Source organism: Neophocaena asiaeorientalis, unplaced genomic scaffold, assembly GCF_003031525.2.
Source record: "Neophocaena asiaeorientalis asiaeorientalis breed wild unplaced genomic scaffold, Neophocaena_asiaeorientalis_V1.1 scaffold182, whole genome shotgun sequence".
Lineage (NCBI taxonomy): Eukaryota > Metazoa > Chordata > Mammalia > Artiodactyla > Phocoenidae > Neophocaena > Neophocaena asiaeorientalis.
In genome coordinates this window covers 5972789-6000076 of record NW_020174648.1, presented here as the reverse complement: position 1 = coordinate 6000076, position 27288 = coordinate 5972789, and the positions used below count along the sequence as shown (strand labels likewise).

At 35.1% G+C, this 27288-nt stretch overlaps 1 protein-coding gene across 4 annotated transcripts in view; it reads left to right on the top strand.

Moving 5' to 3' along the window:
- RABGAP1L (RAB GTPase activating protein 1 like) overlaps positions 1–27288 on the top strand; it is a 668427-nt gene that overhangs the window by 374315 nt on the left and 266824 nt on the right. For all 4 annotated transcript variants that reach the window (XR_003005040.1, XR_003005039.1, XM_024758766.1 and 1 more), the window contains exon 14: positions 11062–11175. Coding sequence is in view for 2 of the 4 variants with exons in the window: in XM_024758766.1 (XP_024614534.1) it covers positions 11062–11175 (114 nt within the window). In the remaining 2 variants the exon portion in view is untranslated. The remainder of the gene's footprint in view (positions 1–11061; positions 11176–27288) is intronic.

Below are 27288 nucleotides of genomic sequence, written 5' to 3'. Positions count from 1 at the left end.
GTAGATGGATTTGAATGCTACCCAGGAGCAAAACATTGCTTTATCACTAAAATATGTAAAATAGATAAACAACAAGGAGCTACTGTCCTTGCACAGGGGACTATGTTCAATATCTATTAATAACCTATAATAGAAAATAACCTGAAAAAGAATATATATATATTTGTATAACTGAATCACTTTGCTATATGCCTGAACCTAATACAACATTGTAAATCAACTATACTTCAATTAAAAAAAACTATGTATTACCAAAAATAATAGTAAAACATTTGTGATACTATAGAAAAATAACAGCAGCAACAACAAAACAGTGTTTTAGGTAGATTAACCTGAAAGTACTGTGCAGACTGATTGAAAGAGAGAAAATCTCTGGGACGATTTAGAGGCCATTGAAAGAGCCTAAGCCTAAAGTGATAATATCCTGAACTATGGTGATGGTGCCAGAAAAGGACATATGTCCTAGCTGACCTAAATAATGCTTGGTTTCTCTAAGCAGTAATATTAGTTATTTTCATATTGTGAACTACTTATAAATTGTACCTATGTACCATCTGTATCTTCCTTTGATTTAATATGGTATTAAGACTAATAAAGAACCTGAACCTATTAAGTACTATAATCCAGAAGTACAATGAATAGGAAAAAATTTCCTGATTCTTACCTAACCTTGATCTCAATCTACTACTTGAAGCTTTTTTTTTTTTTGCGGTACGCGAGCCTCTCACTACTGTGGTCTCTCCCATTGCGGAGCACAGGCTCCGGACCCGCGGGCTCAGCAGCCATGGCTCACTGGTCCAGCCGCTCCGCAGCATGTGGGATCTTCCCGGACCGGGGCACGAACCCGTGTCCCCTGCATTGGCAGGCGGACTCTTAACCACTGCACCACCAGGGAAGCCCCTACTTCAAGCTATTTTATTGAGAAAGAGTTAACATGTACACCATGAAAGATACTTCAGATTTCTAAAAAATCATATTTAATGTAATTTGCTTCTAGCAGTGTTTTAAACACGTTAATTCTGTGATTCATCTCTCTCACTTTTAAAGTAAAAAGACCAATTTTTAAAAAAATACAGCACTTGAGTGTGTCTTTATCTTTTATGGCTTTTCATATAAAATGACGTCAAATTCAGTGAGAAAACTCCAAACAGCTTTTTGTAATGATGAGTTTTGGCAATTCCAATAGTGGTAGAATTTCTAATTTCTATTTTAAGATAGAGATCCATTTTGATTTTTTGTAGTTTATATAATATCTGTAATTATTTTCATGTGTCTTCTTTGGTATTAGGAGCAAGAAGATTTTGGTATGAATTTTGCTGTGAAATTTTGATTTGGAAATCTATGACTCCTTGTCATCATCTTTGGTTTTGGTGCAAATTATTTCCTTTTGTCGCTGTTCTTGACTAAATAAGCTTAGAACAGAATTGAAAACTCAAAGTAAAAATTATAAAACTTGAGTCTCTTCATTGTAGGGAATACATACATATTTCCCATGCCTGCTTCACTTATTCTGATTTATTCAGCACCCATTTATGAAGCACATACTAAAGTCTCAGGCTGCAAGGAAAACAAAGATAAATAAGAACTGATTGTAGTCTACCTGGGGGTAGCAGTCAAGTGGGGATATTCAGACACGGGTACCAGTTAATTAAAAAAGCAGAGTAGAAGACCAAAGGACAAATTGATTAAGAGAGGAAAAGGGAGAAGACTCCTAGAATAACTCTTTGTATGTCAGCTCAGACATGGAAGTTCACTCTGCTGAGAATCAGAATATAGGAAATTCTGAATTGAATTTTTGACTTGTTAAGTTTTAGATGTGGAGTGATAGGTCTGTTAGACCAGTAGTTCCCAAATAATTTGTGGACTTTTACTCAAGGCTGCATAGATCTTTGTTAAAAATACAGATTGCCTGGAAGTACTATAGAGAATTTGGTAGATTAAATCTAGGTGAAATCTGGGTTCAGAAATAAATTTTCAGATGATTCTGATAATCAGTAAGGTTTGGCATCTACTTTAGTAAAGATCTAGGAGAGAGAAGACAGATGGTAGTTGAAGTTACAGGAGTGGATGTGATTTCCTGGGGAGAGCATGAAGAGTGAGCACAGAACAATGCTAAGGATGTAACACCATCAGATAAGGAGTAGGCAGAGGAGGAATCAGCAAAGAAGCTAAAAAAGGAATATACTGTGTCAAGGAGCTGGAATATATTTACCTAGATCCTCTAAGTCTTAGAATAGTAATGCTCATTTCTGAGTCCATATAGAGAAAAACAGTGCAGAATAAAAATCTTTAGGTTTCTACTCATTATTTGGCTTTATTCCAAAAAGGATTAATCAGATTTCAAATGTGCCCTCTTGCAAAAAGATTGCTACTACTTCCACAGAAGTCTGTTGGAGAAACAGAAATTGACCCTCTTGGTTAGAGAATTATGAACAAAGTAGAGTATCAGAAAAGAAAGTTGAAATATTGTAAAACAAAAAATACCTTATTGTACACTTTCTGTATTAAATTAGAATATTTAATTTATTGAAATGACCTTTATAATTGAGAACTAGAACTATTATAGTCTCTCAGGAACAAATCCTTCTGTTCTTAGCCCTTCCTATTTCTTCTGTTATTGTTCTTGTGGTGATCAGTGCATCTCCTACTCCTATGTGAGTAAAAACTTATATTAATGGAAACATGTACTGTTACAAAAAGGAGTGAAATGACAATTTTATGTAACCTGACTTGATATAAAAATTAATTGGATTTTTCAAAACCCACATCCCAGTATAGAGTAACTTCATTGATCCTAAAGGATTTTTAAAATATACATATTATTGACATTTACTTGGGGGTGTAGTTATTGTTTACTTACACTCACTCTCCTTTGAGGTTCCAGATGATCCTTTATGCAAGTTAATTAGAGGGTCATATCAGCAGTTGTGTGACCTACTTTTAACTTAATGGTCTTTACTGATTACATATAGATTTTTGAGGAGCTCATTGAACAGATGGCCAATGGTCAATAGTGGTCCAACATTTTTAACGTTTGAGGTTCTACATTAAAAGGTCATCTGAATTAACATGGTATTGGAGGACTATTTTATTGTGAATAGTATTTTGTCAAAGACAGATGAAAAGGCAGGCAATGATACATATCTTTGAATAGAGAAAATTTACTGGTGGGAATACCACAATGAAAAACTTCATATTTGTTGATGGCCAACTTGTTAGAATTTAAACAATTTCAAAGTTAGAGAGGGAGCATAGTCCACACAAGATTGCCCTTACTTCTAACACTAGTTGTGTCAAGTTGTTACCAAAATCACCCTCAGGTTCAGTAATTCACTAGAAGCACTCCTGGAACTCAATGAAAGCTGTAATACTCATGGTGACATTGTATTACAGCTGCAGGATACAGATTAATGCTTGCCAGGGGATGACGCACATTGGACAGAGTCCAGGAGAAGTACCAAGCATGGCTCTTCCTTTGTCCTTTCCCCACGGAGTCATGGACAATGTAGCTTTCCTGACATCAGTGTGTGACGATATGCGTGGAGTATTGCCAGATAGGGAAGCTCACTTGAGTCTTGTCCAGAGTTTTCACAGGGGCTTATTCATGTACTGCTCACATGACTAACCTTTAGTCTCCAGCCTCTCCATAGGTAGAGCTAATACTGCATGCCCCGAAGCCCCATGGTAAGTCACATTGTTAGGCTGTTGAGTGGTCAAGACCCACATGCAAACAAAGACCTCCTATTACACTTGCAAGGGCCTAGAGATCACCTCCTAGAAGCCAATGGCAAAGGCCAGTTCTCTTTTTGGGTAAGGCTGATTCTTCACTACACACAATTCTTTCAGATAACAAAAGCAGATGAGGCCCAACGGAAACAATAGTTCACAGATCTGTGACTGCAAAGACCATGGCAGATGAAATGACTCCTTGTTGTCTGCAGGATTAAAACGTCTTCATTCAAGATTACATTTGCATATTCTAGATCCCACTCAACTTGCCCTTTATAAATTTCCTTCTATAGTCAATTAGAATCATATTTCCTGGGCATGCCAAGTGCTTCCCTGCTTTGGAGCCTCTGCTCACACCACACTTGTATTCTCTTGAGATCTTTCAATTTTGTTGAGCCCATCTTATCTACAGTGCTCAGCCCAGGCCCCATCTCCTGCGGAAGCCCACTTTCACCACTTGAACCTTTCGATAGTCACTTTCTTTACTGAATTCCTGTAGCTAACGTTACTCATATATCATTTATTTGGCTGTTAGCATATGGTTCCCTCCATTGATATTTTGTCTTTACAAGTAGATCTTAACCTCTTGCAAGTTAGGAACATTATGGACTATATCTCATGCCTTTTTGATCCTGTAGATCCTAGTACAATGTCTTGCACATGGTAAGTGTTAGATAAATTTTTGAATAGTAAGCTTTCATACAGACAGGTGCAACTAGGAACACATTGTTCAAATATAAGAGCTAAAACATCTTGTAAAAATAATCTAATTTATACTAACAAATTTCTGAGGTAACCATGTTAATCCAAGAGAGTGTCAGAGTTATTTTTAGCAATTCATTGAAGGCATCTGCAAACATAAAGGTCAGCAAAATGCTGGAAAATGTCCAGAGAAGTATTGCCATACTGCTCCCACCTCAGGGCTTTTGCACATGCTTTCCGAACCTTTGCCTATAATGCTTTTTCTCTAAATATTTGAACACTAACTGAGAGAAGCAAACCCACTCTACCTGAAATATCGTTCTATTCCTCACTATATCTTTATCATTTTATTTTTTTATAGTACGTTTCACTAACCAATATTATATACATGCTTTTTATGTCTTTTTCCTCAACTACTAGAACATAAAGTCCATAGGGGAGGGACATTGGCTTGCTAACAATTATATCCTCTGCACCTAAAATAGTGTCTGATTCTTAGTAGGTACTCTGAAAAGTATGTGTTGAATACGTGAACAAATTTGAACTATGCAGCAAATAGAAAGCTTAATTTTTTATGTACACTCAATTTTTATGTCATTCAATTCAAGAAGGTTAATTGAGCTCAAAGAGTTTCAAACAGAAGCATCTAAAATGATTGAAGGAATGGTAGAATGTTTTATAAATTATTAAAAAAATATTCAACCTATAAAAGCAGTAACTAGTGTATACATGGCCAAAGTTAATAAAATTATAAAATGTAATGATTAGGCAAAAATAGGCATGTTTATCAAATGCTGGTTATCAGAAGCATTCTTTAAAGTTTTGTGGAAAAAATGAAAGAGTGTTATTTTTACACAATGGTTAGTAAATATGTAGCACTTAAATTTTTAATTTATTTTAAAAGGGTTTAAAGAGCTGTTTTGATAAAAATTATAATTAATAATTTTAAAATAATGCAAAATCAGAAATACATCTAACTTTGGAAAATAATAGCAGGGAGTTCAGTTATTCTGCTTCATTTTAACAGGAGTTGCAGAGTTTATCATTGCCTGTTGATATGAGTTTCCAAGACTGTCAAGTACCCCAGTTGAACCTTTATTTTGGGAGAATGAGTGGTCAGCAACCCTGGGAATGAGGACATATCCAAATGTGGCTATAGATGCATTTGGAGTCTAACCCCACATATTCATCATTGAGAGGTGTCAGACCTAGATTCCATAGGATCTCTGGGAAATCCAGGCTGTGCTCATAGGCTGCAATGCTTCTTAGTCTTCTAGTTCCAAAGAATTGCTTTATTCTATTCACATACTTCCCACTGCAGTCCCAGCACTTACTTCAGGACTAAGGTATTCATCATGAATATTGACTGGTCTTATGAAGACACTACTTCCTCTCCTCTCTCTTCTCTTCCCCCCTGCCCTTTGTTCTCATTGTTGCTACTCCCCGCTAAGAGATTTCTTTCTAGGTGAAGGCAGAATATGGCTTATATTTTTGACCTTTGTGTCAGGCTTTGATTCTGAGACATTTGGCAGCACATATGTACAATGCCCAGGCAGCAGCTTGCTAACAATATGATTTGTCATTTATTTCTTTGCTTCCATATTACCCTGCTTATGCTGAGATTTGCCCCCTATATTCAAGGAAAGAAGGCTGGCAATGATCCAACCTTTTTGTGTTACTGTTTCTAGCTCGTGATTTTAGTAGCATGTTTGAAACTAGAATGAACTTTTATGTTTTCTCCTTTCATCTCTGCCTCTTTGGATTTTTGGCAAACATCAAGGCAAATAAATCAGACCCACCACTGCAAACCCATCTGCTTTCAGGGACATGTAACTTGACTAGTTTGTGATGTTTTACCATAGATCTAGCTCCAACATAGAACTAAAGGAGGATCCCTGTGGAGTAAGAATAGCAGACACGTTTTAAGGTCAAGTTTTTTTAAAGCTCTGAATCATTTATCTGCTGACTGATTGTGGCTGCACATGGTCTCCACTGGCATTTCTAATGACATTAACAAGTTGACATGATACTTACAAAGTTGAAATGATTTTATAGTAGATGAAAAGTGAAAATGCAGTTATAGTTTGGATTTGAAAATAGGCATTAATAAGAAAAGATGCTGTCATTGTTGTAAAAATGTAGCAAATCAGGGTACAGCCAAAGGAGTTTGTTTATTAGGACATTATTTTTATACTTCATCTGGTGCTAAGGTCACATGTAAAAACACTAATCCTCATTGAAATACCTTTCCAGTTGTTGACAGCCTAGAAATTGTTTCCTAAGAAATAATAAGGTATGGTCATCCAAACCTGTCTTCCTAATACTTGTTGACACTTCAATGCTGTATTCATTTCTTTCTCACAGCAAGTAAGTGATGATTCTCTTCAAATAGGAATTAAGAGGATTACAAAGATGTCAGGGTATATACATTATACTGGAAGAACAGCTCATGTAATACTCTTGATAACAGGCTATAAATTGTCTCCACTTAAAATGATCAAAAGTTAATCGAGATACTTATCATACCTCTTAGAGTTGGTTTTAAACTGATCTTCAACAAGCTGAATTATATCCTCTGTTGGGCCATGGATTTTATCACACTAGGTATTGATGTATTTTTTAAGATAAGTTTTGATTATGACTTAGCAGTTTGGAAATTAAAGAAAATCCTTGAAAGGTAAACTAAATAGAAATTTCATTTCTACGTGATGGTAGTGTCAGGGGTGTGTGTCTGGGTGGGTGATAAAACTCAACTTTATAGACTTTCTTCTAAACCTCTCACTACTACTGCCTGCTTCTGGTCAGCTTTTATATGTGGCCCAACCTGATGGCTCCTTAGGCAGGATAGAAGGTGATCTCAAGGACTTTGCCCATAGTTACTTTCTTGATGGTAGTGGTACAGAAGGGAGCCATGAATTAGTGACAGTGGCATTTGTTCTGTCCCTAACCATGACTTCAACCCTTCTCTGATCCTCAGAAGCTGAATTCTAAAGTAATGAATGAAAATGGTAGCTGTTCTGACAAATTTAGCTTTTACCATACCCTGTCCTTCCCAGTGTTTTTTCTGGGTATATTTGTGTACATTTTCCTTTCTTGCATGAATATATGCAAGGCTGGGGCCAGAGTGTATATCAGTTGATGAAAACATCAATTTATCCAAATAATTGTTCACTTTTGCTTTTTTTCATGGATTAATAGAAACAAGGATAATTTCAGACACATAAGATACATGATATAAAATTCAGAAGAGGGTGTATATGCATTAATGTATCATCATGCTGAAAGCTCAAAGGGTATTGGTTTCATAATCATAATGTTCATAATATCCAAAGAAAAACAGTGGTTTATTTCATTATTTAAAGTGTACAAATACAGATGGATATCTAAAATATACATTCACCAAAATTTTTAAACAATTAAATGTGCTTCTTATGAAACTAACACCATTGTAAAGCGATTATACTCCAATAAAGATGTAAAAAAAAAAAAGGTGAATAATAATATTTATTTATTTAATGAGTATTCAATTTATACTAGGCAGTGTGCTAAGCACTTTACACACGTTATCTTATTCTAAACAACATGAATTTGGTATTACCATCCCATTTTACAGATGAGGAAACTGAGTTTAATGAGATTAAATAACTTGTCTGAGATCCAATAGGTGTTAAGTGGAGTAGCCGGAAATCGAACCAATGAGTTTGTCTGGCTCCGGAGCCACTAAACCACCATATTGGACTGAGAATCAGAATGGGAGACACATCTAATGGGAACTAAATTGTGGGTGAAGTTGTGAGTCTCTATATATTGGTGAATTAGCTGTCCATGAAAGAGTGAATTCTTCCCTCTTCTCATTCTGAGGATAATTGTCAGGACTTAAGGAGAGTGCTTATGGGGACCTTCCAAGAAAATGACCTTGTATCAGTTTTGGTTGTGCTATAAAATGTTTTTAGCTATATTTTATAAAAGGTTTTCACATGAAACTTTTTAACTCCAGATATTTGGATGGTGAATTATTTGGCTTCTTTTTTGTCCTTTTCTGTTCATTTTATTTCTTGTAAAAGTTGACAGCTATCATTGGAATAAGTCTTTTAAAAAGAAAAAAGGAATGAATATTGAAGAGAAAAATGATTTTGTCTTCCTTTTACAACGTTAGGTTTAGTGACTCCCTGACTCAAATACTTTAATGATTGAGTGAGTAAATTGGGGGGATTAGCTGTGGATTCCTGAATATATACTGTTCCTATTCTCAGCAGTATGGGTAATTGGGAGATGGTTAACTTTAGCTTTCGCTTTGAAAACACGATTATTTTCTCTATAGTGTGCCATTTCATTCATATTAGTCTATTTGTAAGACTCTAGTGTACCTCTTAACTTTCACTTATATGAAAGGGATCAGTGAATAATGTAGCAAAATAGCTTATTTAGTTAATAAAGTGAAGTTCCAGAAATTATTCCCTTAGCCAACTGAGAGCAATATGTAAGAAGAAAACTCTAGAAACACACATATGTAGAAAGCATTTAAAAGTAATCATAGGAAAGGAAAGTTTACTAAGTACAGAAAAGTTTATGATTTTTATTTTCATTTGATTTTGCCCCTTTATTTTTTAAAACAAACAAGGAAGATTCAATTATTCATAGAAAAAAATTAATCAGTATTATACAAAGTTACTTCCTAGAAACTTTTGCTCAATTTCCCTTTTTCTGAATCAGGCTGTTGGTACCATTTAAACACAGCATGATGCCAGTAGAGTAGGCAGTTTCTAGGGAATATAGTCCAATGATTTCTCTCCCTCAACATCTCAAAAAGTGCAAAAAGAGATATCCTGTGAACCATTCAACATGTTTGCCCCTAAAATAGTTCAGCTTGGGAGGAGTAAAATTTTCATTGGTAATTTTCCAAATAATTTGTAAGTGGAGACTTACTGTGTGGAAAGAGCACCCTTCTGTTGGAGAAAACCTGGGCAGTGAAAACTCATCTGCCTGGTACCAGATTCCCCTACTTAGATTCCATAACAGACCAGATAAACCATACATTTCTTAATATATCTCTTTATACATTACCTTTATATTTACCGTATTCTAAACCCCCTATCTCATCCCAGTTTTCTTTATCATTAGAAATTACATTTACCGTGATAAATATAAACTTTCTATGTATCCTTTTACTTAAGTTATGGTAATTTTTTGAAAGTTCTATTTTTATTTGGTTTTAGCATTCCATTCTGGTAAGCCATCAGAATTTTCTCTGGACTGATTTATAATATGTTTGATGTTTGCTAGCAAATTTGGAACTTTTCAGTTTTCATCCTTTCTCTGTGTGATATAAGATCTAATTACTACTCAGCATGATATAGCAGCTGAAATGAAAAAGGCAGCAAGAGAAGGCACTGGCTTAACTTAGAGCTAATCAACTACATCCTTCTTATGTACTTCTCAGCTAGAGAGAGAAAGAGAAATAGCATTATTAAAGTAACTCATGTATTAAAACTCATTTTTTTTCTTTGCTTGATTTTAACTGAAAGAGGGGATTTGTTCAAATCTTTATGGGAGCGAGACATTAAATAATACTTTTAATTTGCATTAGTAGTCATTGATGCTTCTTTAGTTGTGCAGAATGTTTTCATTATTGGGGTTGGTAGAAGTAGTCCCATCCCATTTTCTTGACATTTAAACAGATAAAAACATTTACAGAAGTAAAATAAAATCAAGTGAATGATTAATCATTTTTTATAAGGCTTAGAACTTTTGGATCTTGAATCTGTCTGGAAAAACAAAAAACAAAAAAACTCTAGATTTATCTTTAAAGCATATGTCATTTTAATATGTTGGTTTGAGGGCTTTTTATTTTCTGAAGTGAGTAAGTTGGGTAATTACCCATTGGGAGGAAAGATTGATAATACTTTTTATTTTTTAAATGACTATGGTCTGAGTTTTCACATATCAGATTGTCAAAAATTAAAAAGTCAAATAATATTTGGTTTGGGGCAGGTGCGGAGAAACACATACTCTACAACTGTTTGGATTATGTGTTGGTACAATGGAAATGCATATTTATTGACCTAGCAATTCCACCTCTAGGAATATATCTTGAACATGTATGTATAAAAATGTTCCTAGTGATATTATTTGTGATATAAATAGAAAAAATGCAAAAAAAATCATTAATAAGAAAATATTAAATTATGATACGTCCATATCCAGGTGTGCCTCATTCTTTTTAATAGTTGCTATTAAAGAAAATAAAATACATTTGCATGTACTGATCAAGAATATTCTGTAAGTTATCCCATTAAGTGAAAAGAGCAGATAGTTTTCTTCTATTTGTGCTTCAAAAAGCAAAGGATGGAGAAGTGTGTATACAACTTCCCTCCCTCCCCTCCACCTCACATAAACACACAGTCACAAGTCTGAAGATAGATGGATGAAAGGACACAAAAGAAATTGTTGATAGTATTTATCTCTGATGAATGGGACTATGGGTCTGGGATGGAAGGCAGGTTTTCTTTTTGTTCTTTTTTTTATGGAGAGGGCAGCATACTATTTTTGTGCTGTTTGAAATTTTTTGACATTAATTTTCATAATTAAGACATTTAAAATTAATGACCAAGTCTACTTTTTTTTTTTTAGGACTCAGCCCAGGAGAGTGTTATTACTCGAGATATTCATCGTACATTTCCTGCACATGATTACTTTAAAGATAGCGGAGGAGATGGCCAGGAATCTCTGTACAAGATCTGCAAGGTAGGACACTCCACCTTATTTTTTTCTAATTTATTATATAGGGCTATATTTTAGGAACCCATCTTAAAGATTTTTAGATTTGCACTGTGCCATGTTCTCTGCTTTATACTTATACTACCAGATCCTCAGTACTGAGTCCTGAGGGTGACTTTTGGGCTGCATGTTCTGTGCCTTCTTGTGGTGGAAGAGGTGTGGTATGACCTCAGTTTGGCTTTGATGCTAACAGGAAAGGAACAGAACGTCCTCTCAGGCTACTGCAGTAAAGGCTCAGAGGAGTCCTGATGACTCTGTTCATCTGACAAGGTAATGTGGCAGTTGTCTCAATTTTTTGACAGTAGGCAAGAGTAAGAAACAGTGTGGCACACCTGTTTTTGAATACTGGCAAGTTCTCTGATATTGTTGATGTATTCTGAGTTATGTCACATCATACATCTTTGTGCAGTTTTTATATCCCATTTTGAAATCTTTCTTCTCCCTCATTATTAGTAAATCTGGAAGAAAAACTGTTTCCTGACTTTCAGTACATATGAGTTGCTTGGATTAAAAAGGCTCTGTGTTTAATAGTGGAGAATAGCTATCAGATTATTAATTTCTCAAAGTTATATTAGAAATGAAGAACGACTTTTCAAATCATTATATATCGTTAACTTATATTGTCCATGCTAATCGAGACCAAAGACTCAAAATTGCAAAATTTCCATCAAATAAAGTTTTTCCCTTTATCCTCAAAGTTAAGATGCCCTGCAAAGTGTGATGGGTATACTCAACATTTGTCCTTACCTACCATTCCACTAGAGATTGCTGATGAATAGTGAACGACACCAAAAATCTTGTAATAATATGAAGAAAAAACAAACACCATGGCTAATTTTCAAGTTAGGTAGTAAGTTTCTGAATAATCAAATTTAACCTTTTATTAAGTAGCAAAGATTAGCCAGTAGGTAGTCAGAAATATACTCACATATCAGTATCATTTAATATTTACTGTTTTTTTTAAAATGGCACTTATAAAGTACTACCTGCATATGCTAACCAAGTAGGATTGACGTTTAATTCTGCAAATGGCACACTTTGCCTAAAATCCTTCTTTGTGCATGTTTGTGTTTTAGCCCTCTGCCTACTCCTGTCTTTCTTTTCTTTTTTTGAAAGCTTTGCTTATCTGCTGGTGCCTGACTTACGTCCTCCCCTATGTGACAGAGGATGTCACAAGCCTGCATCTAACATTAATTCATTAATTTATTTTTGCTGTGTTGAGTCTTCGTTTCTGTGCGAGGGCTTTCTCTAGTTGTGGCAAGCAGGGGCCACTCTTCATCGCAGTGCGTGGGCCTCTCACTATCGCGGCCTCTCCTGTTGCGGAGCACAGGCTCCAGACGTGCAGGCTCAGTAGTTGTGGCTCACGGGTCTAGTTGCTCCACGGCATGTGGGATCCTCCCAGACCAGGGCTCGAACCCGTGTCCCCTGCATTAGCAGGCAGATTCTCAACCACTGTGCCACCAGGGAAGCCCTCCTGTCTTTCTTTTCTTTATTTTTTCTTTTCTCTTGATGTAGCCATTTTGGAGGATTATAAACGTACACACTGATCAGAAATCTGTTTTTATATGGATATATCATTTAGAGCTAGAAATGCATAACTAACAAAGTTTGAGAGTATACTAATTTCTAGAAGGTGATATGTCATCTAGTTTTTAAAATGACAAAAGCCATCAAACACCACAAAAAAATGTATAATATATTTATTATGTGCTTGTGAAAGGAAAACCTAATTATTAAAAAAAAATTTCTACCAGTTTTTTTTTTAATTAATTAATTAATTTATTTATTTATTTTTGGCTGCGTTGGGTCTTTGTTGGGCTTTCTCTAGTTGCGGTGAGCGGGGGCTACTCTTCATTGCAGTGCATGTGCTTCTCACCGCGTGGCTTCTCTTGTTGCGGAACACAGGCTCTAGGCGCACGGGCTTCAGTAGTTGCAGCACACGGGCTCAGTAGTTGTGGCTTGCGGACCCTAGAGCACAGGCCCAGTAGTTGTGGCACACAGGCTTAGATGCTTCACGGCATGTGGGATCTTCCCGGAGCAGGGCTCGAACCCAAGTCCCCTGCACTAGCAGGTGGATTCTTAACCACTGCACCACCAGGGAAGCCCTCCACCAGTTTTAAAATTCTACAAGCTAATTAGTCTCTGGCTTGTGTAAGGAAGATATCAAAATTTATATAGTTTCTAAGTTATTTAGAAAGGTCTGGCTTATAGTATATGGAACAACATTTTTCTCCTAGCATTTAGTATATTTTCAGCCATTCAGTAACTTTTCTCTCAATTTTTCTCTAATTGATACTAGATACTTTTTTTCACATAGCTAAAACAGAAGGCTCTATGTGCTTGCAGCTTCTGCCTTACAGTTTTGCTCCATTGTAGTAAAAACAGTATTTGCTTCATTATGTAATATTTAGAGGGGAAATATCTGAAACACTACTAAACACAAAGATAAAAGTTAAATAGTTGGTACATTTAAGTAACTGATACCCCTTGCTTTCATATTGCAGATAATTCAACCTTGAATTCACTAGAAAGTATTTGTTATACATTCACACAGCTTGTGTAACCATTTAAAATTATCAATGTGTATTTTGTAACATGATCAAACAGTTTTAAATCTCTTTATGAGTAAAGAATATCATAAAAATATAGGACTAAGACATATTATAATTACTGAGTAGCTTAAATTGCACTAAATTTTATGGAAAACAAAAGAATCCCGTTAAAAACATTACAAAATTCAAGGTAGTAAATAAAAGTTGATAAGGCTTTTAATATTGTGCTAAAATATATACTACCTAAACATAACTTTATAATAGTCTTTGATAATGGAGGAGAGCAGAGATGAATATATCAGAAAATGTTGGAGAAACCAAAATTTGCTGGGTTCCTACCATGTGGACCTCTTGGTTTTTAATCGACACAATTCCTTCTCCTCTGGACCTACTATGATTTAGTAGTCCAGTCCTCATGCAAGGAAACCTCAGATGGTGGTGATAATCACAAAGAGGAGAGCCTACTTATGAGTAATTTAGAATTGAATATTCTTCTCAAGTTTGTACATCCACTTTCCTTTGCTTTTTGTATTCAATTTGAGCCATATGGCCTTTATCCTACCATGTATGACTTTTAAGGTCACTGAGTGTGGTCTACCTGTTCTATCATTTTTATTTCTAGAATAATATCTAACATCATACCTCACATTCTTGGCAATAAAACTGAGTTTCCATTCTGGATACCTTGCACAAAACTGAAGAAACATTAATAAAACCTTGACCTTAAATCAGCCACTTTGTTATATAATGTATAAATACAGAAAGTTTTGCTTCTTCTTTACCAATTCTTATTCTTCTTTTTTCCTTAATTATTTTCTTGTCTTACTGCACTGACCAGAACCTCCATTATAGTGTTAAAATGAAGTATTGATAGTAGACATCCTTGTCTCACTCCTGATTGTAAATGAAATGCATTTAATGATTTACCACTAAGAATGGCGGTATTCACATCAGCAGCACACTTATAGAGTTCCTTTTAATACAGTACCTTCCATGTGTTATAGTAATTTTAAATTTACAGAGTATTTCCGTATATATTACCTCATTTATTTCTGACAACTCCTCATCAATGGAGCCTATTCTAGAAATGTAATATGCTGTGCTGTTAAATTGAGATAGAAATTTATTGAGAGAATTTCAGTTAGAATAAGTCCAGAAATCAACTCTGGTTTCAAGGATATAAGAGTCTGACTTTGGAGCTGAAAAGTTTTCTGTGACTCTGGTGAAATGAGGAATGATCTGAACTGTCAGGTTAGAGGGAGGACTGTTAAAACTCTCTGTCATGTTTTAATGGCCCTGTCAATTTTAGTTTTTGCCTCTTAATATCTTTTTCAGAGTAGGAAGAAGTCGAAGTGGTTCAAAGATTCTTCTGTTGTCATAAATTTATGCGTGGAAGTAGAACTGAAAGTATAATAGGATTCATAGGATTCTGGAAATGAGATAGTTTTGACATCCCTCCCTCCTTCCCACCTTTCCTCCCTCCATTCCTCCCTCCCTCCCTCCCTCCTTTCTCTCCTGTTAGTTATGTCAATAACATATTTTAAAATAATGTTCTTTAAAGGATGAAAAATATACTACTCCTCCCCAAGTATCCTTAGGACTTTTCTAATTTACATATGATGTAAAATCTGGTTTTAGTTGGGAGACAGGTTGGCGTAGTTTAAAGGACTAAACATTAAGAGGTCTGGTTCTGGTCTTGACTTCTCCTCTAAGCAGATCTAAGACTTTGGGAAAATCACTTTTTAAAGTTCCTCCTCAGTAATCGTGTGGGGTGTGATAAGATTATTCTAATTACAATTTGTTATGATTTTAAGTGTTGTTTTAAATTTTTTTTCCCAAAATATAACATATTGAATGTAGAATTTAACAGTTAATTCCTGTGTTAGGTCTTAGCTCTGTTTATCAATACCAGGACTATAAAGGAATGTGATTTTACTTTGAAAACTTTACCTGGGTTTCTGTTATTATGTTTGGGAGTGTGTCTCATGCACACATGAAATGTAGTGCATTTAGTGATTTACTTCTAGATATACATTTCTTTATAAGACCTAAGACGAGTCAGTCATAGTAATTAGCTAAAACATTGTTCACAACAGAATAGACTCTTGTGCCATTTAATTTGAAGCATATTGCTTTTTCACATTTTCTGATTACAGCAACTGCTTTATATCAAAGAGGCTACAGCTGTGAACTGAATGGGAGGGGTTGAATATATTACAGAGAAATCAATACCTTTGTTCATCTGGGTTAATAATTTGATAGTATAATGGTTTGTAGAAGGACAAAAATAAACTTAACCCCTGTCGCAGCAAATATTTTTCTCAAAACAAGATTGGATTTAATATAAGAACTAAAGCATTTCAGGAGTTATTTCGATACCAAAGTAATGAGTGATCTGATGCTTGATTTCGAAGAATGTAAATGATCACTTTCCCAGACTGGGGCACAAACCCCTGTCCCCTGCATCAGCAGGTGGACTCTCAACCACTGCGCCACCAGGGAAGCCCATCCAACTCTTTTGAAATTAGATATAATCATACATTATTTATATTGTTTTCTAGATTTATGGGGGTATTTGTGATTATAGGGCTGAATTGTTTTTCATGGAGTCGACAGTACTCTCCATAGTTTTCTATCTATTTGACTACTCGTAATGCAACTCCCTTCCTTGGGGTTCCTGAATGATCCCTAGTTTTAATGACAGATTTTCTGAACACATTGTAGGCCCCTATTCTTTACTCTACATAGCCCAATTTTACCAACAGCTTGAGCAACCTGTGGGACTCCTCCTACTATGTCCTTGGAACCTGATTGGCCCCAGAATGAGGGCTCTTTGGTGTGGAATGACAGGCATTCCTGGATCAAAATGCACCAAAAGGATTTAGTTTAGAGCGGTACCTAGGGGGAATCAGGCAGCCTTTGGAGAATCAAGCAGATCTTTTCTGTTTTCTGTGTACCTCCTCTCTCACCCTTGGGTTGCTGGCGTGCTTCTTTGAATTACAGTAACCTTCTAAGGCAGATCCAAACGGGGGGCTACTGAGGAGTCCTTTGAGCCCCTGGGGCTGCTCTGCTTTGCCAGCACTTCCTAATGAACAGTGAATTAAGTGGTTTCAGAAGACCTTGAGGGATAGCAGAGTATTCTCAAACAAATTAATTTCCTTAAGGAAAAATTAATTCTTTCAGGCCATACAGGAAGGCTTGGAGTACCTTCCTAATATTCAGATGATAATTGACATCATCACGACAGTAACAGTGGGAACTTGTGAAGCACTGTGGTTTAGAAAGCATTTCTGTACATGTTGTTATTTGATCCCCATTGGTCCTCCCTAAGGCAGGAAGAATTTCCTGCATTTTATAGATGAACTCCAGAGAAACTAAATTATCGGCCTAAAATTATATAGCCACTAAATGGCAGAGACTAATTTGAACCCAGATCTGTTAGCTTAAAGTTCTGTAATATTTCTACAATACTATTGTGATTGTACATGTGTGATGAAGAAGAGAAGTTATGATTTATTAAATACTTCCTGAATACCAGAAACTATGCTGAGCACTTTTACACATATCGTGTTATGTATTTTGACAGTTATCCTGGAAATAAAAACTATATTTCTGTTCTTGTACTTAGGATAAATTCTCAGGAAGGTTAAAAGCATTTACTCTTATCACATGGATAAGAAATTTTGAAACTAGTATTCCATTCTAGGCAGGTCTGTCGAACTGCAGTGTCCATGTTCTTTGTACTATCGTGGCTTTTCTTAGTGTTAGAGGGACAATATTTAAACTGCAAGTGAATCTTAGCATCATTATCGCAAGTGAAATCCAGTGAGGTAGAAAATATTTTTCTGTCAGGCTAAAAATTAAATGTGAAGAAGAAAATGATCTTATATGTTTATGCCTATCAATGTCATAATAATAAGGAGAAAATCAGGGACACCAATGGGGTCTTCACCAAAGAACTTGGAGTTACTCAGGCTCCTAGTCAAGGTAAATGTTTTGATTATTTTCTTCCTGGTACAGCCAGTACAAGATTAGTCAGAAGATAGTACAAGAACATGCTTTGGGGGGCCCACAAAAGAAAAATAAATTCATCTTTAATAATTTCATCTAGAATTTTATAATCTGAAGTTCTAGAAAGAAGTTATGTTAATTTCAGCATGCAACTTTTGATTCCTTTTTCAAAAAATCTTTAGATTATTTGAACTACATATGGGGAATGGGCACCATAATCTCTTCAGTGCTTAGGGCCTTTAAAGGTTTTAATGAGACCCTAGGGACTTCTAATAGTAATAAATAGAAATTGGATATCAAACTTACAAAATGTGGCTTTTTCTTGTAGCTGGTTATAAGAAGGCAGTCTTCATTTTTTCCCCCAGTTTTATTGAGAAATAAATAGACATACATCAGTGTATAAATTTAAGGTGTACTTAAAATTTTTTTTCAACATGGCTTGACTTACATATATTGTAAAATGATTACCGCAGAAAGTTTAGTGAACATCCATCTTCTCATGTAGATAAAATAAAGAGAAAAGAAATTATTTTTCTCCTTGTCATGAGAGCTCTTGGGATCTACTCTCTTAACAACTTTCCTACATGTCACACAGCAGTGTTAACTGTAGTCATCACGTTGTACATCCTTACTACTTATTTACCTTATAACTGGAAGCTTGTACCTTTTAACACCTTCCTCCACTTTCCCCTCCCTCCACCCCCACCTTTGGTAGTCTGGTAATCACAAATCTGATCTCTTTTTCTTTGAGTTTGGTGTTGTGGTTTTGTTTTATTTTGTTTGATTCCACATACGAGTGAGATCATACAGTATTTGACTTTCTCTGTCTTACTTATTTCATTTAGCATAATACCTTCAAGGTTCATCCATGTTAGGCCTTCATCTTTATAAAGAATAGTATCCTTAAAAATCACTTTAGGTCTCATTGTTACCATTAAAATTTTTTAGTAAGTCTAACATTTAATACACACATAGTAGAGTGTACAAATATTGAGGCTATAATTCAGTGAATTCTTACCCAGTGAACACTGCTGTGTAAGCTCTAGGACAAAGATAAAGAATTTTGCCAGCACTCTGGAAGCCTCCCTTATTTTCTCTGCTAGTAATTACTTCCCCCAAAGGTAAACAGCATTCTGACATCTATTACCATATATTAGTATTGCCTCGTTTTGAACTTTATTTTTTCCTTGTAGTTTTATTGAGGTGTAATTGACATACCACACTCTATATGTTTAAGGTGTACAGCCTAATATTTGGCCTACATACATCATGAAATGATTACCACAATAAGTTTAGTGAACATCTATCTTCTCATACAGATACAACATTAAAGAGATAGAAAAAGGTTTTTTTTTTCTTGTGATGAGCACTCTCAGGATTTACTCTCTTAGCAGCTTTCATGTATAACATACTGCCTTTATCTAGTTCCCTCTCCTCACCCCCTGCCTCTTGGTAACTACCAATCTGATCCTAATTTGTTTGTTTTTAAAGTATAATTGACCTGCAACACTATGTTAGTTTCGGTTACACAGCATAGTGATTTGGTACTACTGTATATTTCAAAGTGATCATCATGATAAGTCTAGTTACCATCTGTCACCAGATGAAAATACTACATAATTATTGACTATATTTCCCATATTGTACATGTCATACGTGTGACCTCTTTTGGATCTTTAAAAAATTGACTTTCACAAAATGTATCTTGTTGTGTATAGTTTCTTTTGTTCCCATTGTCTATGAGGTTTAACCATGTTATTGTACATGGCAGGAATTCATTGTTTTCATTGCTGCATAATATTCCACGGCAAGACTATATCACAATATATTACCCATTCTACTCTTGGTGGGCACTTGGGGTTGTTTTCAGTTATGAATCATGCTGCTATGTGTACACTTCTATTAAAAACGTTTTTGTGCACACATGTATGCATGTCTGTTAGATATCTACTAGGAATAGAATTTCTGGGTCAAAGGATATGGGCATGTTCACCTTTGGTAGATATTGCCAAATAAGTTTTCAAAGTTTAACCATTTACATTTCAAATAGCAGTGTTTAAGAATTCCAGGGCTTCCCTGGTGGCGCAGTGGTTGGGAGTCCGCCTGCCGATGCGGGGGACATGCGTTCGTGCCCCAGTCTGGGAAGATCCCATGTGCCGCAGAGAGGCTGGGCCCGTGAGCCATGGCCGCTGGGCCTGCGCGTCCGGAGCCTGTGCTCTGCAGTGCGACAGGCCACGGCAGTGAGAGGCCCGCGTACCGCAAAAAAAAAAAAGAATTCCAGTTGCTCTGGATTTTCACCAAAACCTGATAAATTTTAAGCATTTTGGTGGATGTGTAGTTGTTATCTCATTGTGGTTCACATGCATTTCCCTTATGACTGTCGAGGATCAGCATCTTTTCACATGCTTGTTGTCCATTAGGATATCCTCTGTCATGACAAACCTGTTTCTCTTTTGCTTATTTTAACAACTGGGTTTTCTCTTATTGCTTTGTAGGAGATTTTTTTGTATATCCTGGGTATGAATCCTTTTTTAGATTTATGTATTGCAAATGTTTTCTCTATGGCTTGCTTTTTTACTCTATTAATGGTATCTTTTGATAAACAGAAGCTATTAATTTTAAAGAGGCCAGATTTATTAATCTTTCCTTTTGTGGTTAGTGTTACTGTGTCCTGCTTAAGAAATATTTGGCTAGCCCAAAGTCAAAATATTCTCTGATGTAATCTAGAAATGTTATTCTTTTGCTTTTTACATTGAGGGTTATGATCCATCTACAATTGATTTTTGTATAAAGCAGAAGTCAAGGTTTATTTTCTTTCCATATGTATTTCTAATTGGTCCAGCATTGTTTTTAAACAATCATTCTTTCTCCATTGTATTGCTGTAGCATCTCTGTTATAAATCAGGTCCATGTATACATGGGTCTGTAGCTGGACCATTCTTTTTTTTTTTCCATAATTCTGGCTTTCTTTTTAATTTCTTTTTTGTTGAATATATTTGACATATTATGTAAATTTAAGCTTTTACAACATGTTAACTTGTTACATTTATATATTTTAATGTGATTGCTGTTGTATTGGTATTTAGCACCTCTATTAAATTACATAATTATCCTATCTTTTTAGTGGATGGGATAATTAAGTTGTAGTCTCAACATCTTTGATGATTATAGTACAGTATTGTCTGTTTTCATTATACTGTACATTAGATCTACATGTCTTATTTACAACTCATTGCAAGTTTGTACCCCTAAGGAACATCAATCTTATCTCCCCCCTGCACACCACATCCTCTGGTAATCACCACTTTACTCTCTGTTTTTCTAGGAGTTTGACTTTTTTAGATTCTACAGATAAGTGATATAAAATAGCAGTTGTCCTTCTCTGTCTGACTTATCTTGCTTAGCATAATGTGCTCAGGGTTTATCCATGTTGTCCCAAATGGCAGGATATCCTCCTTCCTCATGGCTGAAAACATTACATTACTGTATATACACCACATCACTTCTATCCATTCATTCATTGATGGACATTTAACCTGTTTCCATATCTTGGCTATTGTGACTAATGCTGCAATAAACATGGGAGTGCATATATCTCTTAAAAATGATGTTTTCATTTCTGGACCACTCGATGCCATTGATCTCTTATCTATCTTTATACCAATACCACACTATTATAATTAAAATAGATTTACAAGAAGTCTTATTATCTGGTCGTGCTGGGCCTACAACTTGGTTATGCTTCAAAATTATTTTTACTATCTTGGTCCTTTGTAGTTCCATATTTTAGAATCAGCTTGGCAGGTTTTGAGGGGAAAACATGCTTTGAGAATTTTGATTGGTATTGCATTGAAGAAATAGTTCATCAATTTTATTATCAATAGTTTTTTCAAAGAGCCAACTTTTGGCTTTGTTGATCTTATCTATTATATATTTGCTTTCTATTTTATTGATATCTGCATTTTTTCTTTTTCAATAAAATTCTGCATGTTAAAAAAAATTAATATCACCCAAGAAAGTTCCCTAATGCCCCTTTGCAGTCAATCCCCCCACCCATACCTGACCCCAGGCAACCCCATTATCTTCTTTCTCCATTACAGATTAGTTTTCATTTTATAGAATTTAATGTAAATGAATCATACAGCACATACTTCTGCTTCTCTCCAGCATAATGCTTTTGAGATTCATTCATGTCATTGAGTGTTTCAGTGTTCTATTCTTTTTTATTGCTGAGTAGTATTCCATTGTAACCTCTCCAATTTTGATGTCATATTTTATTATTATTTAGTTTTAAATATTACCTACTTTCCATAGTGATTCCTTTGATCCATCACATTCATTGATTTCTAAGTTCTTTTTTTGGGGGTATTGATTTCTAGCTTAATTTCACTATGGTCAAAAATATGCTGTGTGTGAGTTTAAAACTTTGGATTGTTGAGACTTGCTTTATGACCTGAACATGTCCTGTTTTGGTTTCAATTAGATAAACTTTGTAATCATGTTTTTCTGATTTTCTTTAGAGTTACTCTCTTTGTTGTTATGTGTTTTGTTTTTGGTTTTGGTTTTTGTCTGTTCTATCAGTTAGTGATGAAATTGTGCTCAAATTCCCAACTATGAGTTTTGGACTTATCTATTGTTCCTTTTAATTTTGCCAAGTTTTGCTTTATGTATTTTGAGGTTATGTTATTAAGTGCATACAAATTTAGTATTGTTATGTCTTCGTATTGAATTAACCTTATTATCATTATAAAATGTCTTTCTTGTTGCTAGTTTGAACTTCAGTATAAGTATGTCCACCTTAGCTTTATTTTTGCGTCTTCTTTAAGCATCTTATAATTGAATTTTTAAACTATATACAATCTTATTTTTTTATTGGGGTATTGAGTATATTTACATTTAATGAACTTACTGACATAGTTGATTTTAAACTTAATACCTCACTATTTGTGCTGTATATGTCTCATCTGTTACTCATTTTTGCCTCTTTTTTTCTATTTTCCACACTGTAACTATTAGTTATGCAGTTTTTATGCTTTTAGTAGTTACCCTATTAGTTATGCAGTTTTATGCTTTTAGTAGTTATGACCACAATGTGCATTCTTTGCTTATTAGAATCCACCTTAAATGATCAATCACACCTAAAGTGATCAATCACTTAAATCATCGATTACTTCCAGGATAATGCAAGAAACTTATATCTCTTTAACTCCATGTTCTACTTGTTGTTCTGTTTTTGTCATGTATTTAATTATGTTTGAGTATCAGTACCCCCCCAGACACACGCACAGGGTGTTATTTTTTGTGTCTTAAACCATCAGTGTTCATCTAGACTTATTCACCTATGTATCTGTTCTTGTGCTCGTCATTTCTTTCTACATTGCCTGAGTACATCTGAGATCATATTGCTTATGCTTAAAGAACTGTCTTTATTATTTCTTTAGTGAAAGTCTGCTGATGAAAATACTTTCATTTTTTACTTTTCTGAGAACCTCATAATTTTGTCTTTATTTTGGAAAGATATTTTCATTTGGTTCTAGGTTGGTGTTATTTTTCCTTAGGATTTTAAAGATGCTATTCTATTGTCTTCAGACTTTAATCATTTTTGTTGAAAGATGGCTATCAGTATTATCATGGTTTCTTTAAAGGTAATGCATCTTTTTTTCTCTGCTTTTAAATTTTTTTATTTATGTTTGTTTCTTCTATAATGTGTCCTAGGTGTGGTTTTCTTTATACTCCTTGGAGTTTGTTACTGAATCTGCGGCTTAACATAGTTTGTCACTTTTAGAAAATGCTTAGCCAGTATCTCCCCAAATACTGTTTTGCCTCTGTCCTCTATTCTGGATGTCCAAGTACTAATATTTTACTATCCCTTATGTCTTTTACCCTATTTAATATATTTCCATCCTTTCTTGGTGGCTCCATCTGGATATTTTTTACTAATCCTTTCTCCAGTCTATTGAATCCTTAATTATTGTTGTTTTATTTTTCAGTTCTAGATTTTCCATTTGATTCTTTTTAAAAGTAGATTCCAGTTCCTTGGCAAAATTATTTTTTATTTTCTTGAACAGATTAATCATAGTTATTTGAAAGTCCAAGTCCGATAAAGTCTAATATCTGATCACCTATGAATATATTCCTATTTTCTCTTGATTTTTATTCATTTGATCATTTTTTTTCATGCTTGATCATATTTAATAGAATTCTGGGTCTTGTTATGAAAAATTATAAAGACTTTCGATGATGTTATTGATATTTCACTCCAGAGCAGATTCAGTTTTCCTCTGGTAGGAAGATGGAGTATGGTGTATCCCTTTGAGCCAGTTTTGACTGTTCCTTGCTTAGAGAGTGAGTTTCCAGGATCTCAACTAAAAGTCTGAGGTATTTACTGGAGACCTTCCTCTTTGATGGGACCCTTTAATTTTCATGTACTTGGCAGTATGAAACCACTGAAATCTCTGATTAGCTATTCTTAGCATTATTGCAGGCAGTTTTCTGAAAAGTTCCCCTTCTATAAGATATATTTAGCTTCTGTGAGGAAATACGAGAGATCAAACTTTTATAATGTTTTCCTCAAACTTTTCAGTAGACATATTGTTGGTTAATAGTTTCAGATTTTCCAGAGGAAAGGGGAAACTTTCACTGATGATCTTGTTTACAATGGGATAATAGATTATCATACTGATAAATCTTAATCTCTCAGAGTAAGAGCTTATTTAGTATTTTTCCCCTCCTTTAAATCACTCATTTCACATTTTATGTTTTAGAAGAATTGGTTAATTCTACTTCATTGCCAAGGACAATTATGTTTGTAGCTATTCAGAAGATCAGATGCATGCTTACACATACATACACATAAAAAGAGATCCTAACCTAAAGTTGAAAAGCTTCACTCTTGTGTGTGTGTGTGTGTGTGTTTGGGGGTTAACTTCATGCTTAGCTTTTGCATAAATATTTCAAAAACATTTTTATATTTGTTAGTATCACTAAAGTCATACATTAGGGATGTTTTGGAGGGTTTTGTTCTCTTTAATACACATATTCTATGAGTCAGAGCTCAATTGGGAAGATATAATGTTATTTTAAATGTGGAGTTCTTCTGCAACTGTAACAATAAAAAGGTCAAGTTTGTGAAGCTGGAGTCCTGGAAAGAGAATGAGTGATTTGTAATGCTCTTCAGAGTGTCTGAAGAGATTTTAAAAATTTCTTTATGTGGGCTTCCCTGGTGGCGCAGTGGTTGAGAGTCCGCCTGCTGATGCTGGGGACACGGGTTCGTGCCCCGGTACGGGAAGATCCCACATGACGCGGAGTGACTGGGCCTGTGAGCCATGGCCGCTGGGCCTGTGCGTCCGGAGCCTGTGCTCCGCAATGGGAGAGGCCACAACAGTGAAAGGCCAGCGTACCGCAAAAAAAAAAAAAAAAAAATTTCTTTATGTGCTTGGCCCCGTAAGAGCTTTTCTTGAAATAGCTTTGTAGTTTCTGTGGAGCCTGTAGTCTTTCAACTATAAGTCTAATTGAAGCCGTCACACCATTATTAGAATAAAAAGAGAAAGGGTGGGATTATGGGGATGATAAAAATGTATAAAATTAGAACACAGGGATTAGAATATATCCTAAGTGTTTGATTATAGTCACTGTTTTTAGAAAACAATACTCTTTGAGGAAAAGGAGAAAAGTAAGATTACTTTTTAAAAGAGAAAAGGAAAAACAACAGTAATGTGCAAAGACATGCGCAAAGAACCTTCAAATTAAATTCTACTCATGGTACCTCCTGAACTTATGATTTTTCTCAAAATAGAGATCTATTTCTATACCAGATTCAGATGCGTTAAATATTCTAAATAATACACTCTCAGTTATTTCTGAGTTAATTAGTTATAGACTTATGGGCACTTATTTCCTGTTTACTAATTGTTATGCAGTTGGCAATGTCTTTATAACTTTGAAGCCTCCTCCTTAACCAGAGCTCTTCCTGCATCTTTTAAAGACTTTGGAAGGGTGTGAATCTGAATTGCTCTCCTCCTCCTTCCCATCTGTCCAGATCTTAGTTGCCCACTTCCCTTGTGAAGCTTGTCCTACCCACAGTGATTTACAGATGAAAAATACTCTGTAAAATTTAGGTTATTGTGGATTATGTTTTGAACAGTATCTGATTAATTTCATTTACGTCTTCTCTGCAGTGTGTTCAGTCTTTGAGGGAAGACGCTGTCTCTGACATTTTCTTTTTCTTTGTCCCAGAGAGCAGAGTGCAGTACCAGTTATCCGGTGTCAATATAATTAACTCTACAGCCTTGACTTGGTGAAACTGACTGTGTTATTCCATGTCCTTTAGGAAGCCTATCACCAAGACAGGATTAAATTGTAAAAAATTGTATTAGGGGAAATGCCTGTAAGAGAAACTGGGAAGGAAGCTGGGAGAGCCATTGGACCACAGTGCTGGTCTGACCCTGAAAGAAGAAGAGAGGAAGGAAAGAAGGTCAGATGGCAGTGTCTTAGACTGTAGTGCACTTTTAAAGAAAGTTTGGCAAGGCCACAGGGGTTGCCTGTGAGCTCCTACTTCTCCCAGAAGCTGGCCTGCCTTAGTGTTCTTGCTGTGCTCAGTCATTAATTGGGAGCAGCCCATGGCAAGTGTGATATTAGTGCAGCTGCTTGGTGCACAGCAGTTGAGACCCTTGGTCAATTATGTTCCTTGCTGTTGGAGATCTGAGAGGTGCATTTCCATGGTCACCATACTGATATTTTAGATGAAAATTTAACGTGTATAAACTCTGAAAAAGCTCTGTATTTCTACCATTTCCTTCTTGTGTAATTTTATTCATAAACATTCAGGTTAAGCTTCTTCAGAGCATGGCTGCTGATTTTCTTTATTTTGTAGATTTCCTTCATGATGTCCTTTATGTACCATTTTTTAAAAATCAGAAATCCAAGAGTATAAACTAAACCCTCTGAGTAATTCACCATAATCACACAGTAGTTTCTTGTAATAGGGACATTAAAATTTTTTTTAAGGATATGGTAATTATTTTACATTTCCTTTTTTATAAAAACTGGGTATATCAGTTCACTTTTAAGTTGTTGCCAAGGGTGTTTTTTTTTTAAGTTTTATATAAAAGGAAACTTACATCTAGGAATTTTGCCAGCCATGTTAGATAAGAAAATTGCTTTGTGAGTGAATATTTGTGAGAACATCTAGCCTTCTACATTTCTCATCACCAGTGTTTAGATTATTTCATATCAGTGAATCTATTTTTAGAGCTTATGTTGATACTTTCCCTTTTATCAGCATATAGGAAAAACTTAATAACCTTTTTTTAAGCTCCAAGTTTTTATTATTAGAATCAACAGACTTAATGATCCTGTCAAATTTATTTATATCTATGTATGTGTATTTCCATATTTATATATATTTTTAAAACAATCTCAAACATAGAGTAAAGTTGCAAGTACAGAATTTTATTTTTCTCTACTCTTTGAGAGTGATTTGCCAGCATGATGCCACATCACTCCCAAATACTTTAGG